Source organism: Petromyzon marinus, chromosome 21 (genome assembly GCF_048934315.1).
Source record: "Petromyzon marinus isolate PM22_M1 ecotype Great Lakes invasive population chromosome 21, UKy_Petmar_22M1.pri1.0, whole genome shotgun sequence".
Taxonomy (NCBI): Eukaryota; Metazoa; Chordata; class Hyperoartia; order Petromyzontiformes; family Petromyzontidae; genus Petromyzon; species Petromyzon marinus.
The window spans coordinates 6,376,689-6,399,159 of record NC_133687.1 but is presented as its reverse complement, the minus strand read 5'-3'; the positions used below and the strand labels follow the sequence as shown (position 1 = coordinate 6,399,159).

The following is a 22,471-nucleotide window of genomic DNA, read 5'->3' as shown; positions in this document are numbered from 1 at the left end:
GTTAATTTACTTATTACGGGGTTATTAACCACCACCCTCCCCCCCTTTACCCGTCGTTCTGGCCCAGATGGACTCGCCCGTTCCGCTGACTCAGCGCTCTGGGATCGCTTCCAGTCAATTCAAGGGGTGGTTGGTATCGGCGGCGAGGGCTATATTATTTTATTATTCTTCGCATTATTGCGATCTCGGAACAAAGTCCGCCGCGACGATAAGGAAAAGTAGGAACGTTTTAAAAAAAAAACATTTTAAAGACGCGGCTGTTTTCGTTATTTGTTTATTTTAACAGCGCGTCCGCGGACTTTCGACTCCGGCGGCGAGGTTGAAACTGAAGGAACCTACACGAGGAGGTATGTAACGCGTGTCTCTGCGTGTCCCCCGTGTCCCCCGCGTGTCTCTGCGTGTCCCCCGGCGTGTCTCCGCGTGTCCCCGTGTGTCCCCCGCGTGTCCTCGCCTGCCTGGCTTCGTCACTGTGTCTGGCTGTGTCTGTCCGCTGGTCTCCGTGTCCGTCTGATTCGCCTCCCTCCGTGTCTGCGTGTCAGTCCGCGTGTCTCTCTATCTCGGTGTCTGCTCGTCTCCGACCCTCTTGTCCCTGTCCCCGTGTCTCCCTCCTAGAGATGACGTCGGCGAAGTTGTCGGAGCTGTACCTGGACCACGTGACTCAGGTGTGCAGGGCACGTGCTGTACAGGTAAGAGGGGTGGAGGTGGGGGGTGTCAAGGTCACAGGGGGTCAAAGTCAAGGTCACCTTGGTGGTAAGGTCAGAGAAGAGGTTGCAGAAGGAGTCGGTGCTAGGGGTTAGGTTTAGGGCTGGAGGGCTGAGCTTAAAAAAGCTAGTGCCATTGTTAGGGTCAAGGTTGGAGCTTTGTATGGTATGTGTGTGTATGCTGAACTTCTTTCGCACTGCACGTAGCCAACCGAGTTAGCGTTATGGTTTGAGTTAGGGGCCAGTTATAATGTTAGAGTTGGGTAAAGGGTTAGGGACTTTGGATCGGGTTGTTACGAGGGTAGGAGTTGGGGTTAGGGAATTGGGTCAGGGTTTGTGTCGGGGTTACGGTTAGAGTCGAGGCTCGGGTTAGTTGGCTAAGGTTAGCGTTATTGTTTGGGGTTGTGGCAAGGACTAGAGTTTCGGGCTAGGGTGAGTGTTAGGATCAGACTCGAGCGTTAGGATTCGGCCTCTGCTACACGGCCGGGGGTTAAAAGAAGTCTGGGTTTAGCGTCAGCGGTTGCGTCAGCGTTACCCTTCACGCTTCCTCCCAAATGGTTCACGTCACGTCTGTCGGTGCCGGTGTGGTGACTGTGACGAGGCCTTCGTGAACGTTTAATCTGACCTGGCCATTGTGAATCTCTCTCCCCCCCCACCCCTCCGCGGCTTTTCCTGCACCCAGACGTTCGTGCGTGCCCAGTTCAACTTCGACCCAAATGCGCAGGGCGTCCTGAACCGTCCCCACAACGGCCTCGCCTTCCGCAGCGGCGACGTCCTCCGCGTCAAGTCGCGTGCCAAGTGGGACTGGTGAGCCTGTCGCTAACCTTGTCTCCACTGCTGGATGGAGGTCTCCCCGCGTCGTCGCAGCCGCCAGACCCCGCCAGCCGCCGGGCTCCCGCGTGCACGAACCGAATCTGTAGCTCCCGGCGGCCACGGTGGCTGTGAGATGTTAGCCACCTCGCCTGGTGCACAGGAGGTCGTGTGTCTGATGCTGACCCTGACGCCTCCTGCATATTTGGAGTTTGTATGCCTCTCTCCCTATAATCGCGTGGATTTTTCTCCAGGGCCTCCGGTTTGTCCCTCCACATTTATAATCAACATGCCTGTAGAGAATTTGGCCGCTGTAAATGTCCACATGATAAGCCACTTCGTTGGGCTATCATTTATGGCCACGTCAAGTTTGAAGAAGAGCTATATAGCTCAGTGGGCCTTACCTGGTTAAAACAAAAAAGTAGTTTAAAAAAAATAGTGCTTTGCGCACTTTCAGGCTTTTGCTCCATTTTATTTGGTCGCTGCCCGTCAGAATTTTGATCCAAATTTCATAGCTTGTCAAACCACTTGCTTGTTCACCTGCGTATCCGCTCGCTCACTGCATGTCTACTCGCCTGCTCAACCACTCTCTTATCTGCGTGTTTACTCACTCACCTGACTCACCCCCTCACTCACCTGCTTATCTGCACTTCGGCCAATGTTATTCACGGCGATGTTATAAGATGTTCTCCCAACATTGGATTGGAGAAACCAGAGGCGGAAACTTGGCGGCGAAAACATTGGCTGTCTTCAGGTTCTGCTTGAGACCTGGCCATCGCGACCTTGCCATCGCGACCTGGCCATCGCGACCTGGCCATCGCGACCTGGCCATCGCGACGTCCGTGGGCGGCAGCACATGAGAGTGGAGCTCGACAAAGAGGGCTGCAGAGCGGGGCGTGACGTAAATCTGAGCAAATTTCAAGTACAACGAGTTCGCTATCCAAATTGAGACATCCCGTCACCTGCTATGTCGATTTAAACCGGCTCTGCTGTCCTGCCTGGCAGGTGGTTCCTCTGGGTGTTCATGTAATCGAGCAGCCTAATGGCGACGATCGGTGTAACTATACACGTGGTAATCTTTGAAACTTGAGCGTGACCTGACATGTATAGACACGCAGACAGGGACAGAGAGACACTTCGGTAAAGCCACGTAGATAATCACGAGTATATAACGCATCTTCACCACAGACTAGAGACATATCTGAATAAATATTATCCGCCAGTCGCCACTAATACCTCGCTAACCTCGTCAGACTGTTGGGGCAAGTGCTGTTAGCGAGCACCTATGAAGGCTGGCACGGCACACGAGGGGGTGGGTGGCCAACACCACGCCCGGCCGCCTTTGTCTCTCTAGTGGCGATGTTTACACACTGCACATGGTACTCATTTGAGGCTGAGTCGACCTAGGGGAGACCCAGGACCGGTTCAGATAATCGTCACTGTTTCACACAATCACGTGCACACACACACACATACATGGACGGACAGACACACACGCACAGACGTGAGGACTCTTATAACCAATGTTCTAAATCAACTTGTTTTGCAGGTGGGAGGGGGAGAAGGAAGATGGTTCGACCGGGATGATACCCTCCCGAGACCTGGTGGAATGGTACAGTCCAACAGATTCAGACTTGCACAGAAAAATCCCCCCCCCCCTCCGACCATATAGCCTTCTATAAACTGTTGAGCCAAGTGCTGATAACATTTGCCTATAAAGACCGCATGGACTACGAGTGGGGTGGTAGAAACACTCCAGGCCACCTTAATCTTCCCAGTGCTGATGTTTACACACATCGCACCGCGTACTCATTGAAGGCTGCGTCGACCTCGGGAAGGCCCCAGGACTGGGTTGGAATATAACTGGCTTCTGTTGTGTGTGTGTACGCGTGTGTGTGTGAATGCGGGGAGTGGTGGTGCAACGATTTGCACACTGTGCTACTGACCCCCACAGCCTTAGATTGGTTCCTGGCCATAGCTAACATTAGTGTCGAGAAATATCTGAACCGGACCTGGGCACAATCGAGGTCAACTCGGTCTTAAAATAAGTACCTGGTATGGTGTGAAAACATCAGCATTGGGGAGACTAAACCATTTTGTTTGGATTTTATCAGGTAAGACCCACTGAGCTATATAGCTCTTTTTCATAAGCACCATAAATTATAGCCCAACTAAGTGGCTTATCACGTGGCAAATTATAGCAGCGAAATAATCTAAAAACACGTTTATAAATATGGAGGGAAAAACCAGAGGACCCGGAGAAAAATCCACGTAACCACGGGGAGAGAGACACGCCCAATATCTAAACATACAGCAGTAGGCGTCAGGGTCGGGATCAAACCCACGAGCTCCTGCGTACCAGGCGAGGGAATTCTCGCCACCGCGGCACCCCAAACGCGGACGTGTCGGCCCTCCGAAGGTGCTCGCTCACAGCACTTGCCCCAATGGTCCATTAAAGGCTACACGGGGGGTCTTTGTCTTGTTTGTCTCTCTCAGTAACAGCGTGAGCTCCAACCCTGTCGAGCCTCAGCCCAAGTCCAGCTTCCTGGGTTTGATCCGGGCCAAAGGCTTGCGTGGACCCTACATGGCCCAGCACTGCTCGGGTACAACTGCCCTTGCCCACCCACTCGCTCATCTACTCACCTCCGTGTCTACCCACCCACTCACCAGCGAGTCTACCCGCCCACTCACCTGCGTGTAGTCACCCACTCACCTGCGAAGTCTACTCCCGCACTTGCTTACGCACCTAGCCCTCGCTGTACAGCGCCAACTGATTAGCACGGTTGGTTACGTACTGTCCGAAAGAAGCTCAACGTGCATACATCATTTGCTCGCTCACCTGCGCGTTTACTCACTCACCTACTCATTTACTCACTCGCTGTCTCGCCTGCGTGTCTGTCCTTGCCTGCTCGCTCACCCACTCTATATTTGCTTTCTGTCCGTGCGGGTGCGGTGCACAGTGTTCGACGATCTGGACACGCTATCGTACGAGGAGGTTGTCAAGCTTCCTCCGTTCCCACGGAGAACCCTCGTGCTGCTGGGTGAGATGAGCGCAACCCACGGATATTTCGCTTGCTGCGACGTCAGGCTCATAAACCCTTCCTCTGTTCCTCTCTGCCTATGCCTGACTGCCCCCCCCCCCCTCTCTCTCTTTCCCCCTCCCCACTCCCCCCAGGAGCTCCCGGTGTCGGCAGGAGTCATATTAAGTCCGTACTGCTCTCCACCGACCCTGACACGTTCAAGACTCCGATGCTCTGTGAGTAATGAGCCTTGCCTACAGATACAGTAGTCCCTCGGTAAACGTTTTTAATTCGGTGCCACGAAAGCTACTTTTAACTGAAATTACTATGAATCGAATATGGAATTACATGTTAATAGCATTAATCCATTCCAAGAGTCTGCCAGAGAGCTGTTTCTGCTGCCAACGCACAAAACGTAATGTGAATAAAGCCAGTCGAGGCCTAAAGCTCATAAATGGGTGTCGCTGATTGGCTGAGGGCATGGCTCAGCCCACTTCTGAGCGCTCGGATTGGCTGAAATTGGCACCCGCGTGCGTAAAGTAAACATACCGTTAATCAAAATGTAAAAATTAGTCGAAACGATGGAGTCCTTTGGGGGGCGGAAACATTAACCGAAAAACTGTGAACCGATGTCGCTGTTAACTGAGGGACTACTCTACCAAACTAAACCAAATATTTTTTTATTTTACCAGGTAAGGCCCCACTGAGCTATATAGCTCTTTTTGAGATGCGACCTGGCCACAAATGATAGATCAACAAAGTGGCTTATCATGTGTACATTTATAGCAGCCAAATACTCTAAATGCATGTTGATGCCAAATGCGGAGGGAAAAAACGGAGGGCCCGTAGAAAAATCCACGAGACCACGGGGAGAGTGAACATGCAAACTACAAATATATGGCCGTCGTGAGTTGGGATCAATCCCACTACTTCCTGCATATCAGGCGCGGGTGAGTTAACATCTCGCCACCGTGGCGGTGGGGAACGCGAGATTATGGGTTGGTTTGCGGGCGACGCCGAGTGGGGCCCGGTTGCTTAGGAGATGTGGAGCCGGCACTGCTGAGATGCCGAGTTTGGATTCTGATTTCATCGGCCCCCAGGTGATTAGACCGTCAGGCGTTGTCAGTCCGGTCGCTTACGACTGCACAAAAGAACCGTCACATTCATTTTTTTATTTGAACATGCATCTCACACGGTGTGTGTAGGAGAGTTTAGCGCCCGCCTCGCGTGTAGGAACAGAGGTCACATGATGAAAGGATAATGGTGGAAGCTCTGCGACATCCACTTCCACGGGCAAGTTTCACTGACGCAAAGGGTCGCGCTGCCCTCTGCGAGAGTTCCAAATGGGTTAGTTGGCTCGCGAAGACGCACTGCTCATTGCGCAATCGGGATAGATCTGGGGAAGGGAGATCACTCCGCAAGTGGACAGGCGGCATCTCTGGTGCAGAGCCCATCGTCGACCAGACTGTAACTGTCAAAGAACCGCCAACGGGCTCGCTGCGTTGACGCAAGCGGATCGGTCAAGTATTTTTTCCCCGAACTCGTTTCACTCCCTCAGACACGACGGAGCACCCGACCTCTCCGAACGGCGACGCTGCCCCCAACTCCGGGGCAGGGGCAGCACCAGGAACGGCGGGTGGGGCCGCGCAAGATCCCGGCCCGTATCAGCTGGTGTCGGACGTGGAGATGCGTGGGTGGGTGACGCGTGGGGAGATGGTGGAGTACGGGAACCACGGAGAGGCCATGCTGGGCCTGCGCCTCCAGTGTGTGCGTGACATCATGCAGGGAGACGCCGTGTGCGTGCTCGATGTGCAGCCGCAGGTGAGCGCTGCCCTGCGCACCAGCCATAAGCTCACTTCCTATGGGCGCCGTGTGAGGTTACTTCCTGCGCGCGCAGTGCGAGGTCAATTCCTGCGTGCGCTGTGTGAGGTCATTTCCTGCTTGCGCTGTGTGAGGTCACTTCCTGTGCACAGTGTGTGAGGTCACTTCCTTTGTGGACCATGTGAAATGAATGTGCGTGGTGTGAGGTCATTTCCTGTGCATAGCATGCAAGGTCACTTCCTGTGTGCTTCGTGAGATTCCTTAAATCGGATCACTTCCTGTATATGATGATGTCATGTCCCTTCCTGCGAGCAGAAAGATGGAGGGTGCGTATGTAGGAGATTGCCTATGTGCGCTATCAATCTGAAGCTGTGCATCTTTATTGCATGGAATTCCATGAACCAGTTACCTTTGTATGCTGCGTGCTGTCCTAGGTGGTCTCTCGTATAAAAAAAATTGCATTTGTCACAAAATATTTTTTAAAATTGCATTTATATCACAAAATATAAAACAATTTGCATTTATGTCACAAAATATAAAAAAAGTACTCTCCCCGCGCATATGCCGTTCATATACAGATGATTCTTGGTCAGAACCCAGCGGCCGCCCTGGTTAATAGTGCCACTGCTTAAAAGTTGACGTTCAGAATCCCGTGACGTTACTCGAAGCCACTGTGTGCTGGGGTCTTGGTCTAGACACGAAAACCATCATTACACCTCATCGGGTAAAAGCCCCATACCAACACTACAGCAGACTAATACTCTTCTGTGAAACACAGCACCTTCGTGGTAGCCTCGTGCTGTAAGAAACCGCAAATTCAATTGAATTTTATTCCAGAGATTCTGCTTGACTTTGTGAGTGAGCAAGCGAGCGAGTGAGGGTTAGTCGACCCCCTGGTCCCTGACCTGGAGTTGCTTGTCATGCCCCCAGGCCCTGAAGGTTCTACGCTCGCCCGACTTTGCGCCTTTCGTCGTGTTCGTGGCTCCACCAGCCAGCATCGGCGAGGCCTTCCAGGTACCAGGCGTCACGTGACCAGTCCCCAACGGGTCACGTGACCGCACCCCCACGAGTCACTCAACCGCACCCCCACGAGTCACTCGACCGCACCCCCACGAATCACTCGACCGCACCCCCACGAGTCACTCGACCGTACCCCCACGAGTCACTCGACCGTACCCCCACGAGTCACTCGACCGCACCCCCACGAGTCACTCGACCGTACCCCCACGAGTCACTCGACCGCACCCCCACGAGTCACTCGACCGTACCCCCACGACTCACTCGACCGCACCCCCACGAGTCACGTGACCGCACCCCCACGACTCACGTGACCGCACCCCCACGAGTCACGTGACCGCACCCCCACGAGTCACGTGACCGCACCCCCACGAGTCACGTGACCGCACCCCCACGAGTCACGTGACCGCACCCCCACAAGTCACGTGATCGCGTAGCTGCTAGAGAGGAGTTCTTGCAGGTTTGCATTGTGTGCGTGTGTGTGTTAAGTGAAAGGGACATTGTAGTGGCTCCAGGGCGAACGAGGGTTAAGTAAATATCAAACATTGCATCTCGTGTTTCAAATGACTCAAGAACTGCAAGGTATGGTATTATTTCACCAGGTAATGCCCACTGAGCTACGTAGCTCTTTTTCACAAGCGACCTGGCTATCACAAATGATAGGCTCAACGAAGTGGCTTATCACGTGGAAATTTATAAAAGCCAAATACTCCAAGGGCATGTTTCTAAATGTGGAGGGAAAAACCGGAGGACCCGGAGAAAATTCCACGCCACCACGGGGAGAGAGAAACATGCAAATTACAAATATATAGCATATAGCAGGTGTCAGGGTTCAAACCGAACCCACGACCTCCTGCATACCAGGCGAGGGAGATGGCATCTCGCCACCGTGGCATCAAAATACTTTTGAACGAATGCGACACCATCGACCGAGACAACAGGACCATAGTGCACTTTGTCAGGAACTGCTGATGGTTTTTGTATAATGCACAGAGGTCGTGTGTGTGTGTTACACGTGTCTGTGCGTGGTTGGAAACTTGTGGTTTACCACGCCCGGACTATTATACCATTATGATTATGGCTTTTTCTCGTCATTTACAGATTTCATTATTGATTCTTGTCCACGAGAATAGATCCTTCAGAGTCTACCCAAATGATAACTATCGGCTAATGGAGCTAGCGAGATGGACAGTACAAACGGAACGGTTCGAGATGGACAATACTTACTAGATGGACAGCACAAACCAGGCAGAACAGATGTACAGCAGGAACGGTGCGAACTTTATATACGGTAGAAACAGCGAATTAAAGGTCCGTGCGGTGATCGATTCAACTTTCTCTGGCGGTTAAACACAGGTGGCCGCGGTGGTTAATTCTGGGCGTCCCCTCCCCCCCCCACCCGCCACGCGCGCGTGCAGGCGGAGTCTCGGGAGCTACAGGCCTCGGTGATGCACCTCGTCGACCTCGTCGTGGTGAACGAGGTGACGCACGACAGCGCCGCCCTCATCGCCAGCGCCGTGCGCACCGCCGGGGAGACGCACAACTGGGTGCCGCTCTCCTGGCTCCTGTGAGGGACACCCAGCCTGGCACGACACCACCCGGCATTGATCAGTACTGCCTCGCACTACCCGGCATTGCCAAGCAATGCCCCTAGCAAATGCATGGCATTGCCTTGTAATGCCCAATAATGCCTAGTGTTGCAAAGTAGCGCATGGTATTATCTAGGAATGCGATACATGGCCTAGCATTGCCTGGCATTGCCCCGTGGCACTGCGTGTGACATTGCTGGGGCGGTAAGCGTCGCTCCGCCGTGTGGTACCGCACCGTCAGCCTCCGCACCACGCCGCCTGCTTCCCCTGCACGCTCGGCTACTCGGCTCTCTGCTCCGCCAATCCCCACAGCCGGCAAACCCCCGGGGGCGACGCTGCAATTGCCCCAGCAACCGACGGCCACTGTCCTCCCCGCCCCCCCCCCCCCACCAGCCCTGCTCTTCTGCGCTGTTGTGTCCTATGTTCTGGGGCGTTCAGCGGCGAGCCGCGTTCGTTCTCACGGTCTCTTTCACGCCGCGTCGTTCCCAAATCACATTTCAAAAATTGTTCATTTCTCATGGCTTGTCTGATTCGTTGATTTTTGTTGCGCAAGTTTCAAATGTTCAACGTTACTGCCGTTGTTGTTGTTGCCGAATTTGATATCGTCTCTCTCGCTCCCGCCATGGCAATGTGGAAATTTCCACAGCTGGCTCAGGGTCACAAACAGGGGGAGAGAAGACGGGCGTTTAGCTGTTCAAGCACTAAATAGATGCCTTTTGCAAGGCATCAAAGTCTGCATTAACCACACGTACTTGTGGCAAAACATTCTCTCATAATATATTAATTGTCTTTGAAACTGATTGGCCTACACCAGAGGCAGCATCCTTTATGGCAGGGGTGGGGAACGTCTTGCCCTGCCAAGGCAACCACACGACTTAAAATTCAATAAATCTAGGAGCTTTTTTCATCGCAACATAAATTTAATTTTGTATGGCCCGCAAATGATGTCATATAAATATCCAAATGGCCCTTGGCAGAAAAAAAGGTTCCCCACCCCTGTTTTTATGGCCTTGTCTCACCACCGGTGTCAGACCAGAGAACGCCAAAAGGCGAACAGCACAAAGACAGTGCAGAGTCATCAGTTTAGATACTGCCAAAAAGGTCCCATAGACATAGGGGAGGGAACATTTGACATTTCACTTGAAAGAAAACACCAAAAAAAAGTCGTGGTCCAGAGATTTCAAAAGCTGAAAGCAATGCTGCGGCAGGTTTCAAGTCCTTAACGGGAACTCGTGGTGCCGTGCCGATTCTGGCTTCTGTTCTGCTTGGTTTGGCACGGACTCGCGCAACCGCCACTTGACTTACTCCCTCAAACGAGGATCAAATCAATCAATCAATCATTCTGTATATCAACATTTCTAAAGTGCAATTTGCGTGTCCGGCCGTTTTACACGGCACGCGCACAGCGCGCAGTGTTGCTGTTTATCCGAAGCTGTTTTGTCCGTCGTTCCGCGGCGAACTTTGAGGAACAAAAGGGGCACTGGGACGGGCGATTCTTCGCCGCAAAATCTATAAGCTACATTCGAATTTTCCCGTTTCCAGAACGCACGCGTGTTTGCCGTCATTTGAGAGTGCATACGACGTGATCTGGAACGGGGACATCGTGGGGACATCGTGCAGAAACAGCACGTGGCGATGGCTTGCCGGAGCCATGCCGTGAAAGCCTCACGCGGCGGTGAAATAAGCGCCGAGTGGTTGCATTGCTCGGTGGGGTCGCGTATCGACGGACGGCCGAATTAGTGCAAAAACGAACTCCGTATTGCCACAGTGGTTGTAACCGATCCGATCCATTTGGGGTTAAAATCCAGGTCGGTGGGGGGGGGTTGACTTGCCTCTGCCCATCGCCCCTTTGGGAGTCAATAAACCCGTACCACAGTCTGGCCCCCCACCATGGGAATGTGGAATATCCACTCCTGGCTCAGGAGTGGATATTCCACAGTAAACAGGAGAAGGGATCAACCCTCTCGGCGCTTGTTTTTTGTTGTTGTTGCAAACTACGGTCCTCGTGCCCCCACCACTCGAAACTGAACTTGTCGAACACGCCGCGCGCGTCAGATGATTGGTAAACTGACGAGTCTGGGGGACTAATGCCTGGAGGTTAGGAAAGCCCTCGATGACGAGTTACCTCTTGAGGTCTGAAGTACGTCAAACTTTTTCACGATCAACCACACATTTCCACCTCGTCGTTATCAAACGCGAAATATGATTGGCTCTCACCTTTTACGGGTGACCGAGGCACGCCGAAATTTAGAAACGCGACCCTGCCAGGTCGTCAAATATTCCCCTCTCCTTCGCGATCGGCGCACCCACGCTGCTGGGGGGTGACGCCGCTGTTGTCATTTGCAGCGAGTCCTCTTGTGGCCACCCCCACGGTGGTGGGTGGGGAGTGGGGGGGCCGTTTGCAACGGAAGTCGTGGAGTCTCCTCCGTGGGCCGTAGCGGGTTACCCCACCCCTTGGCGCAAAAAAACTCACGTGGGTTTTACCGACGAACCTCAACGGTTATCGCACAAAACTGCAGCCGGCTTTATGAACTTAAGCACAAAACGTTTCTATGGAGGTTGGTTGACGGTGGTCACGAGTTTGTGGCGGGGGGGTGGCGGCGGCGCATGGCAAAAACACGCCCCCCCGCTTGGCCCAATAGCCCCTGCGTGATGCAGTAACGTGGCTCTACATTGGCCTGTCGGTGTTACCACCGCTAGCAACGCTTCAAAAGGGGAAAGCCAAACGCGACGCCGAGCCGCGCCCCGGCGCCTTGAACTGCCTTTGCGTTTCACCGTTGTTAGCGATCATCAGCATGGCAGAATGGGCGTTTGCCTGTCTGCCAACCTTGTTCACGTGGCGTCCACCTGCCGACTCTAGGGGGGTGGCGGGGATGGGGGGAGCGGGGTGTGATTCAATTCAAGAATCAACATTTTTTTTTTTTTAGGCATCGCTGTGAATGTAGCGGTCTTGGGTGGGCTGCCGGGGGTGACGTCTGTTCGACCTATTTCCTAGGACGAATCGACAAAACGTCGACTCGACGCACGCGCGCCCCCTCCGTTGCAGACAAACGAAACGTCGTGAGCTTAAGACAATCGATATCGATCCGCACCAGTGCATCGCGAACTCTCCCAGCCGACGTGTCCACACCCAGCGCCCCTCGACTTTGGGAGTCTCACGATGCCTTGTTTGGCCCTGCGTTCTCGCTGCCGACTCGAGCCTGGTGGTGGTGTTGGTGGTGGTGAACGCGTTGTGAACGCTCGCCGCCTCGCGTCGGTAAAGGGGTCTGGGTTCGATAGCCGTCTCGGTGCGCCTTCCCGCGTGGGGTTTGTACATTCTTCTCTTCCCCCACTGCTCTGCGTGGGTTTCCTCCTCCTCGTTCTCCGATTTCCCGCCCTTCCCATCGCGAAAAGTAAATGATCAATGCAACCGATATCGGCCAAACATCCCACCCAATACTGAAGCATTGCCTGCATATTCACTGCCAGGCAACATCGCCCCCCCCTTTCTGCAAAAAAAACTTGACAGAACCGTGCTGAAAAAAAGTGTATGTCTATGTATGTTGAACTTATTTTGCACCGTACGTAGCCAACCGTGCGGGGGAAAGACAAAAAAACGTAAGCACAAAAAGCAGTTCTAAAGGAATGAGTGTCAATCTAGAATCTAGATGATTTCAATGTGCACAGCTCCAGTGGCCCCTAATATAGGAAGGAAGAGCGTTCCAGACGGCCGCAGAAGCGCATCTGAAAGCGCGCGATGCGGTGACCGTCCTTTATTTCAATGGTTAGCCAAGAGCCGCCGCTGTTCCGAGGATGACCGGAGTCTTTGAGACTCAGGCTTTCCTGGGGGGGGGGGGGGTTGCGGGAAACAAACAAAAAAAACTGTTTTGATTTAAAGCTTTCGTGACTGCAGTAATTCATATTCTTAGTTTTTTCGGTAAAGTCACGTTGAATATAAAAAAACTGTTGTCTTTAAAAGTTCTCGATCTGACCTCTCGTTTTGGTTGGGGACAGACGGATGACTCGATGCTCCTCGAGAGGGGTGGGCCTGAGCTCCGCACTTTTATCTCACGGAGCTCTCGCGTTTTTCTTTTTTCTAAGGACACGGGTCGCGGTTACCAATGAGTGGCATCTGCGATTTCTCCCAAAGGCACTCCGAGCAGGAGCTGCTCTTTCACAGAAACGCTTCCGGGTAACCGGTCAAGGCAGCGCCGCGGACAAAGTAAAGTTTCGGTGTTTCTACCGCCTGAACGAACGTTTCTGAAAGTGTTGGCAGGACCTTGGCTTCCACTGCTTTATGTTGGAACCAAATGTTCTCTAAAAGAAAACGCAGTTTCCGCTAACGCTAAGCAGGCCCCACGCGTCCAGTGATTCAACCACAACCGGCGAGAATTGCATTGAATTGCTTGCGGAAGAGGAGGCGGTTAGTGATGGTGGCAGTGGTGGCTGCGATCCTGGTGATGTCGACATTGATGGGTGTTGGAAGTTGACAGTGGAGTAGATGGGGGTGATGATGATGATGGTGGTGACATCACCGCTTCAGTGACCAAAGACAGGCGGCCGTTTCTGCCCACAGCGACGTGTTTTGAGGAAAAAAAATGTAACCGAATCTGAAACCGCAAACTGCCACTTGTGTAATTTTAAGAGCGGCAGATTTGTTTTTTTGCTTCTGTATCTTTTGTGTTGTAAACCGCTCGCTTAGCGATCGTATTTTCTCACTTGATCATTTTGAAGACGGGCGTTATATACTTGTGATTGTACTGGCGTGTGGGGTCATGGAGGGGGGGTTCAATTGGTGGGGGGGAGTGGGGTAGCTTCTGAAAATTGCCCCCCCCTCCTCATTCCTGATTAGCCCCCCCACCATCCCCGGTTCTTTAATTTAACCACTGGTGTCGCGACAAGGAATGATTTCACTTTATAAACCAAAAAAAGTAAAAAAATAAATGTTTTTGCTCAAAACCTTGAATGTTCATTTCGTTGTATTTTAGTCCGTGGTTGTAGTCATGCATCTATGATTTCCTCTGCCTTCATACTAGAGGCCTGCAACGAGAGACAGAATGAGAACGCCCTCGCTCCGTGGGAGGTTGCTCCTGCTCTTCTGCTGCCCTCACAGTCTGGAATTGCCCCCACCAGCCACCCGTGCTGACGACTTCCTGCTCGAGATTTTCCATTTCTACTTTGCCTACGATTGATGGCCACTGTCTGTGTACGGCATCTTCAGATCAGAATCAGAATATTTATCTTGGAGGAATCTGACGAGCTATGAAGATCTTTTTCACAGATGTCCAGATGCGGTCGCATTTAGACACCGCTCTATACGTCCATGTTGTTATCGACTCGGAGAGACCCAAAGAATCGTAGTTCCATAGACTCACCATGGAGACCCGTCCCTTATACACACAGACCCACAGAGAGACACAGCGAGAACCTCAGACACATAGACATATGACTACCTCTCTCTGGGATAAATAATCCCACTGCAGTGGACTTAGATTCCGTTGTATTTTAGACACCAGAATCGGACTATTTATACGAGGAATCCGATGAGCTACAAAGCTCCTTTTTCACAGATATACAGTCGACGCCACCGTGTAAATCCTAACTGTAAATGTTGCTGAGAAAAGTACGGGGGCTTGAGCCGGTCATGGCTACCGGGAATGGTGGCCAATGAGGGCGTCCGCTGCAGAGATGGAGCAATGAAATCGGTTTGTCTGCAGGAAGGAGAGTATGATGCATTGTGGCATATCAGGACTGAGGGATGGTGACTGTGTTGGGGATGACTGCATCCGGCAGTAGAGAGACCACGGCTCGCTGAATCTACAGCCGTTTAAATCTGTAGAGTCGTGTAAGTGCGCTGTACGTGCAAACGCATTTCCATCGATTCTAATACAATTCAACGCATCTCTTAGAAGCGATTTTAATTAATGAATTGCACAATTCGAAAAGGATGGCAATGTTAAATGTGTTTCGGCCCCCCCCTCACCAAAAACAGACAGCAACGCGTACAAAACACTTTGCCTTTGTGCATTATGCAAAAACCATCAAGAGTTCCTGAAGAACTGCATTGTGGTCCTCTTGTCTTAGGTCACCATCAAAATATATTCGAGCAAATGTGACCGCCGGACAGACGGCAACGAGACGGAGAGAGACAACTGTGGATCGCCAGCACAGTAAAGTCACCGATGCTCACCGCTGCAAAGTCTGCCTCTGGGAGCCATGTGTATGGAGACTGCACCCTGGGGACAATTAGCGGGACTAATGCCAACACAAACAATAACACCTGTAACTGACGAGAGAGAAAGCCCCATCCTAACAGAGGAACAGTACAGGGCCAGAAGCCATACGTTTTGAAAACCACTCAACCTTATGTGCATTACTGTCAGCAGCTCCTGAAGAAGTGCACTTGTTCAAAATCATTTCATACAATTCCATGGAAACTTCAGAACCTAAATCTGGCATCGACCACCTTTCCTCAAATGCGGGTGAAACTGCCACCCCCCTTTTTAAAATATAAAATAAAACTAAAACCTAAAACCCACGGCAAACAGTCCTTTCCGCCAAGACTCCTTTAGCCTTATTGACCAATGTAAACGGAAACCATGGCTAAAAAACCGGTGGCTAACAAAAAAATGTCCTTCCTCAACTCACGGACACCCCCGCCCCCACCCCTTCTACTCCAGAAACAAAACCTCACGAAAATCGGCAGAATCCGCATTTGCATCAAAAACAACCACGGGAAAAAAAAATCCCCAACTCTTCCTCCACCAAAAGCATGAAAAAAGAAACCAGCCACTCTCCACCAAAAAAAACACATTTCAACCGCCGTTCCACCAAGTAGCGAGCAGAAAAAGGAACTGAGATTTTCTGCCGGGACGCCAGCGCGCAGGTCAATTCGCTGGGACGACCTCCGGTGCCGGGAGCGCAAGCTGCTGCTGCTGCTGCTGCGCTTCGTGTCTGTCGCTGTTGTCGTTGCGCTGGCGCCGTCGCCGCAGCTGCAGCTGCAGGTGCAGCTTGCTGGAGAAGAAGACTCTCTTCCAGCCGATGTCCGCAGCCAAGGCGCGCAGAGACTCGCGCTGCGAGGAGGAGGACGACGAGGTGGAGGAGCCATCGCAGCCGCAGCACACCGCCTCCCACAGCGCGTCACTCTCGCACAGCTGGGGACACACACACACACACACGGGACACGCGTGCCCCATTATATTTTTGTGTCCCATTGTGCCTTCCCCCTTTTGTCTCCGTTTGCTCCCATTGTGCCTTCCCGCATCTCCTCTGCGAGTCCCGAGCTTGTGTATCGGTTTGCCCCCTAAAATGTAAACTTTTTAGTTTACCAGATAAGGCCCAACTGAGCCGTGCAGCTCTTTTTCAGAGGCGACCTGGCCACAAATGATAGTTCAACGAATTGGCTCTTGTGGAAATCTATATTTGAAGTTTTCGTGACTGCAGGGAGCCATACTCTTTGGTTCCTTCAGTAAAGTCACGGAGGTATAAATAAAATAAAATCACGATTGCAACACAAGCAATCATCATGATTGCTTGTGATGATTGCTTGTGTTGCAATCGAAACGTCGTGATTTAATTTATCTGGTGGAAATGTATAGCAGCCAAATACTGCAAACGCATGTTAAGTCTGAATGTGGAGGGGAAAAAAACCGGATGACCCGGAGAAAAATCCACGCGACCACGGCGGAGAGTGACGCGCAAACTCCAAATATACAGCAGCAGGCGTCAGGGTCGGGATGGAACCCACGACCGCCTGTATACCAGGCGAGGTAGTTAACATCTCCTAACCACCGTGATGATCGAGATGCACGCAAATTCCAATTATACAGTGGGCACCGTCGTAAGTCGGCATCGAACCCACGACCTGTATCGCAAGCGAGGTGGTTAACATCTGGCCGACCGCGGTGCCCATGTCTTCCCTTGTCTGCTTGTCTCCACCGTGTCCCCTCCCCCCCCCCCCCGTGCAACCGCCCCTCTCCCCGTGCCCCCCACACCACCCTCGCACCGCGTGCAGGCGCGTGCACGTGCGCGCCACGCTCTGCAGGTCCTCGAGGCGCAGCAGCGCGAGCACGCGCACGCCGAGCGGCGCGGGGAGGCGCGACAGGAAGTCGTGGCGGCCTGAGCACGCGGCCTGGGCTCTCGACAGCAGCTCGGGCCCGAACACGGCGAGCACGCGGCCTGCGGGACGCACAAGGGACAAGAAGAAGAAGGAGAAGGAGAAGACAAAGACCGCCCGTTGATGAACTGTTGGGGAAAGTTGCCGTCAGCCGGCGCGGCGCACCAGGGGCTGGTGTTGCCAGCAACCACGCGCGGCCGCCTTTGTCTCCCGATCGGCGATGTGTACGCGTCCCGCCAAGTACTCGTTTGAGGCCGCTTTCAGATGCACTTCTGCGGCCGTCTGGAACGCTCTTCCTTCCGATGTCAGGAAGCCACTGGAGCTGTGCACTGTGAAATCTACATTGAAGACTCACTTATTTCGAACTGCTCTCCGCGTTTAATTTGTTGTTTTTTTCTTTGCCGCACCCTCCAATTAGCACGGTTGGCTACGTACGATGCGAAAGAAGTTCAACGTACGGTACATACTAAGGGAGGTCCAGGACCGGTTAAAAAAAATAATATTTGCAACTGGTGTTGGCCGTGAGCGGGAATCGACGGATCCGGCGCGAACCGCTACTCGCACACACAAAGATACTCCGCCCGTATAGCCTACGATACAGTTCACCTGTGAGGGAGGTGGTTTGGTCAGCAGCTACCACGACCGGCCGCCTTTGTCTCCCCTATGCTGATGCCTCGTGTCTCCCTCCGTGTTCCCTCGTTTGTCACCTGATTACGTATCTCTGTATCTCCTCGAGTAGCCCCGCGTCTCCTCGTGTCCCACCGCGTCTCACGACATGTGTCTACCCGTCTCGCGCCGTGTCTCCCCCGGTGTTTCACCTCCCCCATGTCTCCCCGTGTGTCCTCACCCTGCAGGACTCTGTCCTCCAGAAACTCCGCGTGAGTCTCTTTCGTCTCCCCGGGTCTTGCGCTCCGACCCACATGACGCAAAGAGACCTGCCACCACCTCCATATTACCTGCACCACCATCACCAACCACCATCACCACCACCATCTAATATGCGTATCATCTGCACCCACCATCTGATATTAATGTCACCTGCACTACCATCACCATCATCACCACCATCTAATATTCATATCACCTGCAGCATCATCACCACCACCAATTAATATTAATATCACCTGCAGCACCATCAGCACCACCATCTTATATTCATATAATCTGCACCACCATCACCACCACCATCTTATATTCATATCACCTGCACCACCATCAGTACGACTATCGCCACAGTCGCTTTACCATCACAGGAGCTGGTTTCATCAGACGCTGGGGAAAGGACTTGGACTTGAAGTTTGACTCATTGCTGGACTGACAGCGTCACTTAGCGCTCATGCCACTGGCTACCGAGCATGGTCCGCACCTCCGATGAGCACGGTTGGCTACGTACGGTGGAAAATAAGTTAAGCATAGATACGTGCACCATCTGATATTCATATCACCTGCACCACCATCGATATTCATATCACCAACGTCAACCACCATCAACACCATCTAATATTCATATCACCTGCAACAACAGCCCACATACGCGGTGACGTCATCACGGCGATTGTGCCAGGCTAGGTTGCACTCCGAGGCCGTGACGTGAATTCACAGAAGGCGGCTCCCTGCTCGGAGGTCACGGGACAGAACCACACGGGTGTTATGGGTTTAGCGAGGTTGCCAGACGGTAATCATTAATCATGTGGTGTGTTAAGAACGATGACATTGGGCAATGGTGGTGGGGGGGGGTAGGCTGATTGATGTCTATCAACTGTTACCCTCATGGTGCTCAATTATATCAGGAAAAAAATAAAAGATATAATAACATCACCTGCACCATCAGACAAATATCCCCCGTACAGACTTAATACACTGTTGGGGCAAGTGCTGCTAGCGAGTAGCACTTATGAAGGCCGGCACGACGCCCGGCCGCCTTCGTCTCCCTAGTGGCGATGTTTATATATCGCACCAGGTACTCATTAGAGGCCGAGTCGACCTAGTGGAGGCCCAGGACCGGTTGAAATATATCGTCGCTGGTGTTGGCCGTGAGAGGGAATCGAACTCGGATGGCCAAGTTCGGAGCGCAGCGCGCTAACCGCTGCACCACCGCTCCCCATCGCCTGCGCAATCAACATCAAGATCAAAATCACCGCTATTAACATAATCCCCTCAATCACACACGGATCGTCAGAATAATATAAACATCACGACATAACATCACTGTCATCAATTTCAACACAATTGCAATACAGTTGTTAGAACAATCATCACAAGGCACCTCGTCAGCCTACGCCTCGTCTTCTTAACCTCGTCACCACCCCCCACCTCCTGCGCGCCGTCTCCTCTTCACCACAACCATCACGGTCACCACAATTATAACAACCACCTCGTCAACTCCTCCTCTCTTCACCACGATCTGACAGAAACTTCTCATCACCACCACCACCACCAACAACAACAACACGGTAAAGATCATGACAAAATCATCACAAACCACTCCCTGTCTCCTCTCTCCATCCCACCTCGTCGTCGTCCCCCTCCTCTACCCTGTATCCTCACCTCGTCACCCCTCACCATCACAATCCGTGCAGTGCACCCCACCACCTCCGCAAACTTCAAACCGCCTCTTCACAACAAACATCGGTTGGCTCCGTACCGCTGAGGTTCAACAAATCGTCCACAACCTCGTCACCCCACCCCCCAAGGCGGTCTCCCTCCACCACCTCGTCACCCCCACCCATCGTTCACCTCGCTCCTCGTCACCACGATCTGGTAGAAGTCTTTGAGCGGAGCCTTCGCCTGGTCCCGCGCCTCCAACAGCGGGTCGGGCAGCAGCGCCGCCATGAGCCAGACGCGGAGTCGCCCGCGTCTCCCGGGGCAACCGTGGAGACGCCGGGGGGCGGGGCGGGGGGGGAGAAGACGCCGGGGGGCGGGGGGAGGAGGAGACGCCGGGGGGGCGGGGGGAGGAGACGCCGGGGGGGGCGGGGGGAGGAGACGCCGGGGGGGGGGCGGGGGGAGGAGACGCCGGGGGGGGGGCGGGGGAGGAGACGCCGGAGGGGCGGGGGGAGGAGACGCCGGGGGGGGGCGGGGGGAGGAGACGCCGGAGGGGGGGGGGGGGAGGAGACGCCGGGGGGGGAGGGCGGGGGGAGGAGACGCCGGGGGGGGCGGGGGGAGGAGACGCCGGGGGGGGCGGGGGAGGAGACGCCGGGGGGGGAGGGCGGGGGGAGGAGACGCCGGGGGGGCGGGGGGAGGAGACGCCGGGGGGGGGCGGGGGGGGGGAGACGCCGGGGGGGGGGGGCGGGGGGTGTTGAAGTCTCGAGTGTGGTGCTCTCTGACCAGCCTAAAACTTCAGAGGAGTCCCATTTTGCAAGAATAATCTGAGATCACCACAATGACAAATGAAATGAAAAACAAAGCAGAGCAATGAGGCAAATTTAAATCAAAGCAGAGGACATCGGACCACAGTGCACAAACTTACCATAATTACCGTATTACATTTTTTTAAAGTTTTGCTGGCTTTCCCACCTGATGATGGACGCTTGTGTTGCGCCCGAAACGTCGTGATTTATTTTATTTTATACCCACGTGACTTTTACCGAAAGAACCAAAGACTATGATTTAAAAGCGCTTCGCGTGCCCCTTCCTGGAATCGGACATCACTCCGGGAAGAAAGTTGGCGACACCATTGATGTGGTCAAGGGCGAGGGGGGTGGCGTGTGGGGTGAGACACGGGGGTCAACACCAGGGAATCGCCATCCCAGCGGGAAGGTGGACGACTGGAAAACCGCACGGAGGACTCCCCCTCTCGGGCGATGAGGATCAACGTCGGTGGACTCACAAAGAGTGTCCCCTCGCTCATTTCACCGCCCCGTAGAGGTAACAACGTGCTTTGTTTAACCACGCGCAATGCCTTTTGGGCCGTCCATAAATGATTTCGCGCGAATTTGCACGATTTTTTAACCCCCACCCCCCCTCCTCCTCGTCACACGGCGTCACAAAAAATCAGACCCCCTTCAAATATGACGTCACAAAGCTCTGCCCCTCCCCCCCCCCCAAAAAATAAAACATGCTTCAAATCGCTTTAAACTATTGTCATTGTAGTGCGTATTTAATGTGGCGCTGCACTCTGATGTTGTAGGAGAAAACATTTATTAAAAAGTCTATTTTATTAAGTAGAACGTGTTGCCTGTATTTATTTAAAGTTGCGTATTTTTACGTGACGTCACATTTCTAAACCTCCCCCCCCTCGTCACACATCGTCACAAATATCTGACCACCCCCCCCCCCCCCCTTGGTGCGTGACGTAATTTATGGACGGCCCCTTGAGATTAATGTTTAACCAGGCGGGATCCCATCCAGAGACCCTTTGTTTTACCTACGCGTGAGCATGTTCAGGTGGATGCCCTTTATTTAACCACGTGGGAGCAGCAACATTGAGATTGTACTTTCGTGTGGCACAGCAGTGCCCCTCACTCATTTTCAGAGGGGGGGGGGGGGAGGAGGAGGGCCAAAGGGGTCCACTTTTCGCTAAGACATCATCAGTTGCATCATGAGGCCTCCTTTGGCCAGTGCAAAAATATACTAATAGGGGTGTTTACCCCTTTTTTTCCGGCAACAAAAACTGACACCTTTTGCAAGGATTCATGTTCACATTAACCACAATACTTGCAGTCAAATGCAAACAAAAAACAATATTCTGATCATTTATGCATTGTCCTTGAAACTGACTGGTCCACACCAGAGACAATATTAGTATATTTTGGTACTGGCAAAGGAGGCCTCGTGATGTAGACGCTTACCCCGAGCTCTCATTGCTCTGATAGTGTCGTTGTCATTGAACTGTGTACGCCTTTTGGCGTCATCTGGTCAAGCACCAATTGAGACTAGGCTCTACGAAAAGCTGTCACTGGTGTGGACCAATCAGTTTCAAGGACAATGCATAAATTATCAGAATATAAAAATTTTATTTAAAACTTTCGTGACTGCAGTGATTCATATTCTTGGTTCTTTCGGTAAAGTCATTGTTTTCCCTTCAACGTGACTTAACCGAAAGAACCAAGAATATCAGCATATTGAATTTTGTTTGCATTTGACTGCAAGCATTGTGGTTAATGTTAACATGAATCCTGGCAAAAGGTGTCGGTTTTGTTGCCAGAAAAAGGGGAACCCCCCCCCCCCCCTATTGGTATCATCAGTTGCGTGAGGGCCCGCCACACCATTTGAAACCATTGTTGGGTTTGTGACAGCAGCACGATGGTGATGGTGGGGTGCGTCAGGGGTCCGCACTACAGGCCACCAGGAACTTCACACAACGGAGAGCGTCGTGACAAGTCGCATCCCCGCCCCCCCCCCCCCCCCCCCCCCCCATGGTGTTCACTTCCCGGCGGCGGGACAACGAAAGTTCATTCGACATCCCGATGATGATGATGA

General features: G+C 52.9%; 2 protein-coding genes across 2 annotated transcripts; one reads left to right on the top strand and one right to left on the bottom strand.

Moving 5' to 3' along the window:
- The first annotated feature begins 73 nt into the window (after positions 1 to 73).
- LOC116937627 (55 kDa erythrocyte membrane protein-like) lies at positions 74 to 13,903 on the top strand. The gene is made up of 10 exons (XM_032944787.2): positions 74 to 347; positions 613 to 686; positions 1,384 to 1,508; positions 3,061 to 3,123; positions 4,008 to 4,114; positions 4,472 to 4,552; positions 4,687 to 4,767; positions 6,090 to 6,352; positions 7,283 to 7,366; positions 8,788 to 13,903. Exons 2-10 carry the CDS (start codon positions 615 to 617, stop codon positions 8,938 to 8,940), a joined length of 1,029 nt encoding a protein of 342 aa, XP_032800678.1. The 5' UTR covers positions 74 to 347; positions 613 to 614; the 3' UTR covers positions 8,941 to 13,903.
- Positions 13,904 to 14,840: 937 nt separating this feature from the next.
- Positions 14,841 to 19,936, bottom strand: FBXO36 (F-box protein 36). The gene is made up of 4 exons (XM_032957892.2): positions 19,790 to 19,936; positions 17,901 to 18,009; positions 16,943 to 17,115; positions 14,841 to 16,091 (listed from the first exon to the last, which is right to left on the bottom strand). Exons 1-4 carry the CDS (start codon positions 19,883 to 19,885, stop codon positions 15,825 to 15,827), a joined length of 645 nt encoding a protein of 214 aa, XP_032813783.2. The 5' UTR covers positions 19,886 to 19,936; the 3' UTR covers positions 14,841 to 15,824.
- Positions 19,937 to 22,471: the final 2,535 nt, after the last annotated feature.

Coding starts and splice junctions, on each gene's coding strand:
- LOC116937627 (XM_032944787.2), top strand. CDS start 615: ATGACGTCGGCGAAGTTGTCGGAGCTGTACCTGGACCACGTGACTCAG. Junction 4,553..4,686: donor GAGAACCCTCGTGCTGCTGG/GTGAGATGAGCG, acceptor CACTCCCCCCAG/GAGCTCCCGGTGTCGGCAGG. Junction 7,367..8,787: donor GCATCGGCGAGGCCTTCCAG/GTACCAGGCGTC, acceptor GCGCGCGTGCAG/GCGGAGTCTCGGGAGCTACA.
- FBXO36 (XM_032957892.2), bottom strand. CDS start 19,885: ATGGCGGCGCTGCTGCCCGACCCGCTGTTGGAGGCGCGGGACCAGGCG. Junction 17,116..17,900: donor GGAGGACAGAGTCCTGCAGG/GTGAGGACACAC, acceptor TGCGTCCCGCAG/GCCGCGTGCTCGCCGTGTTC. Junction 16,092..16,942: donor CGTGCACGCGCCTGCACGCG/GTGCGAGGGTGG, acceptor GTGTGTCCCCAG/CTGTGCGAGAGTGACGCGCT.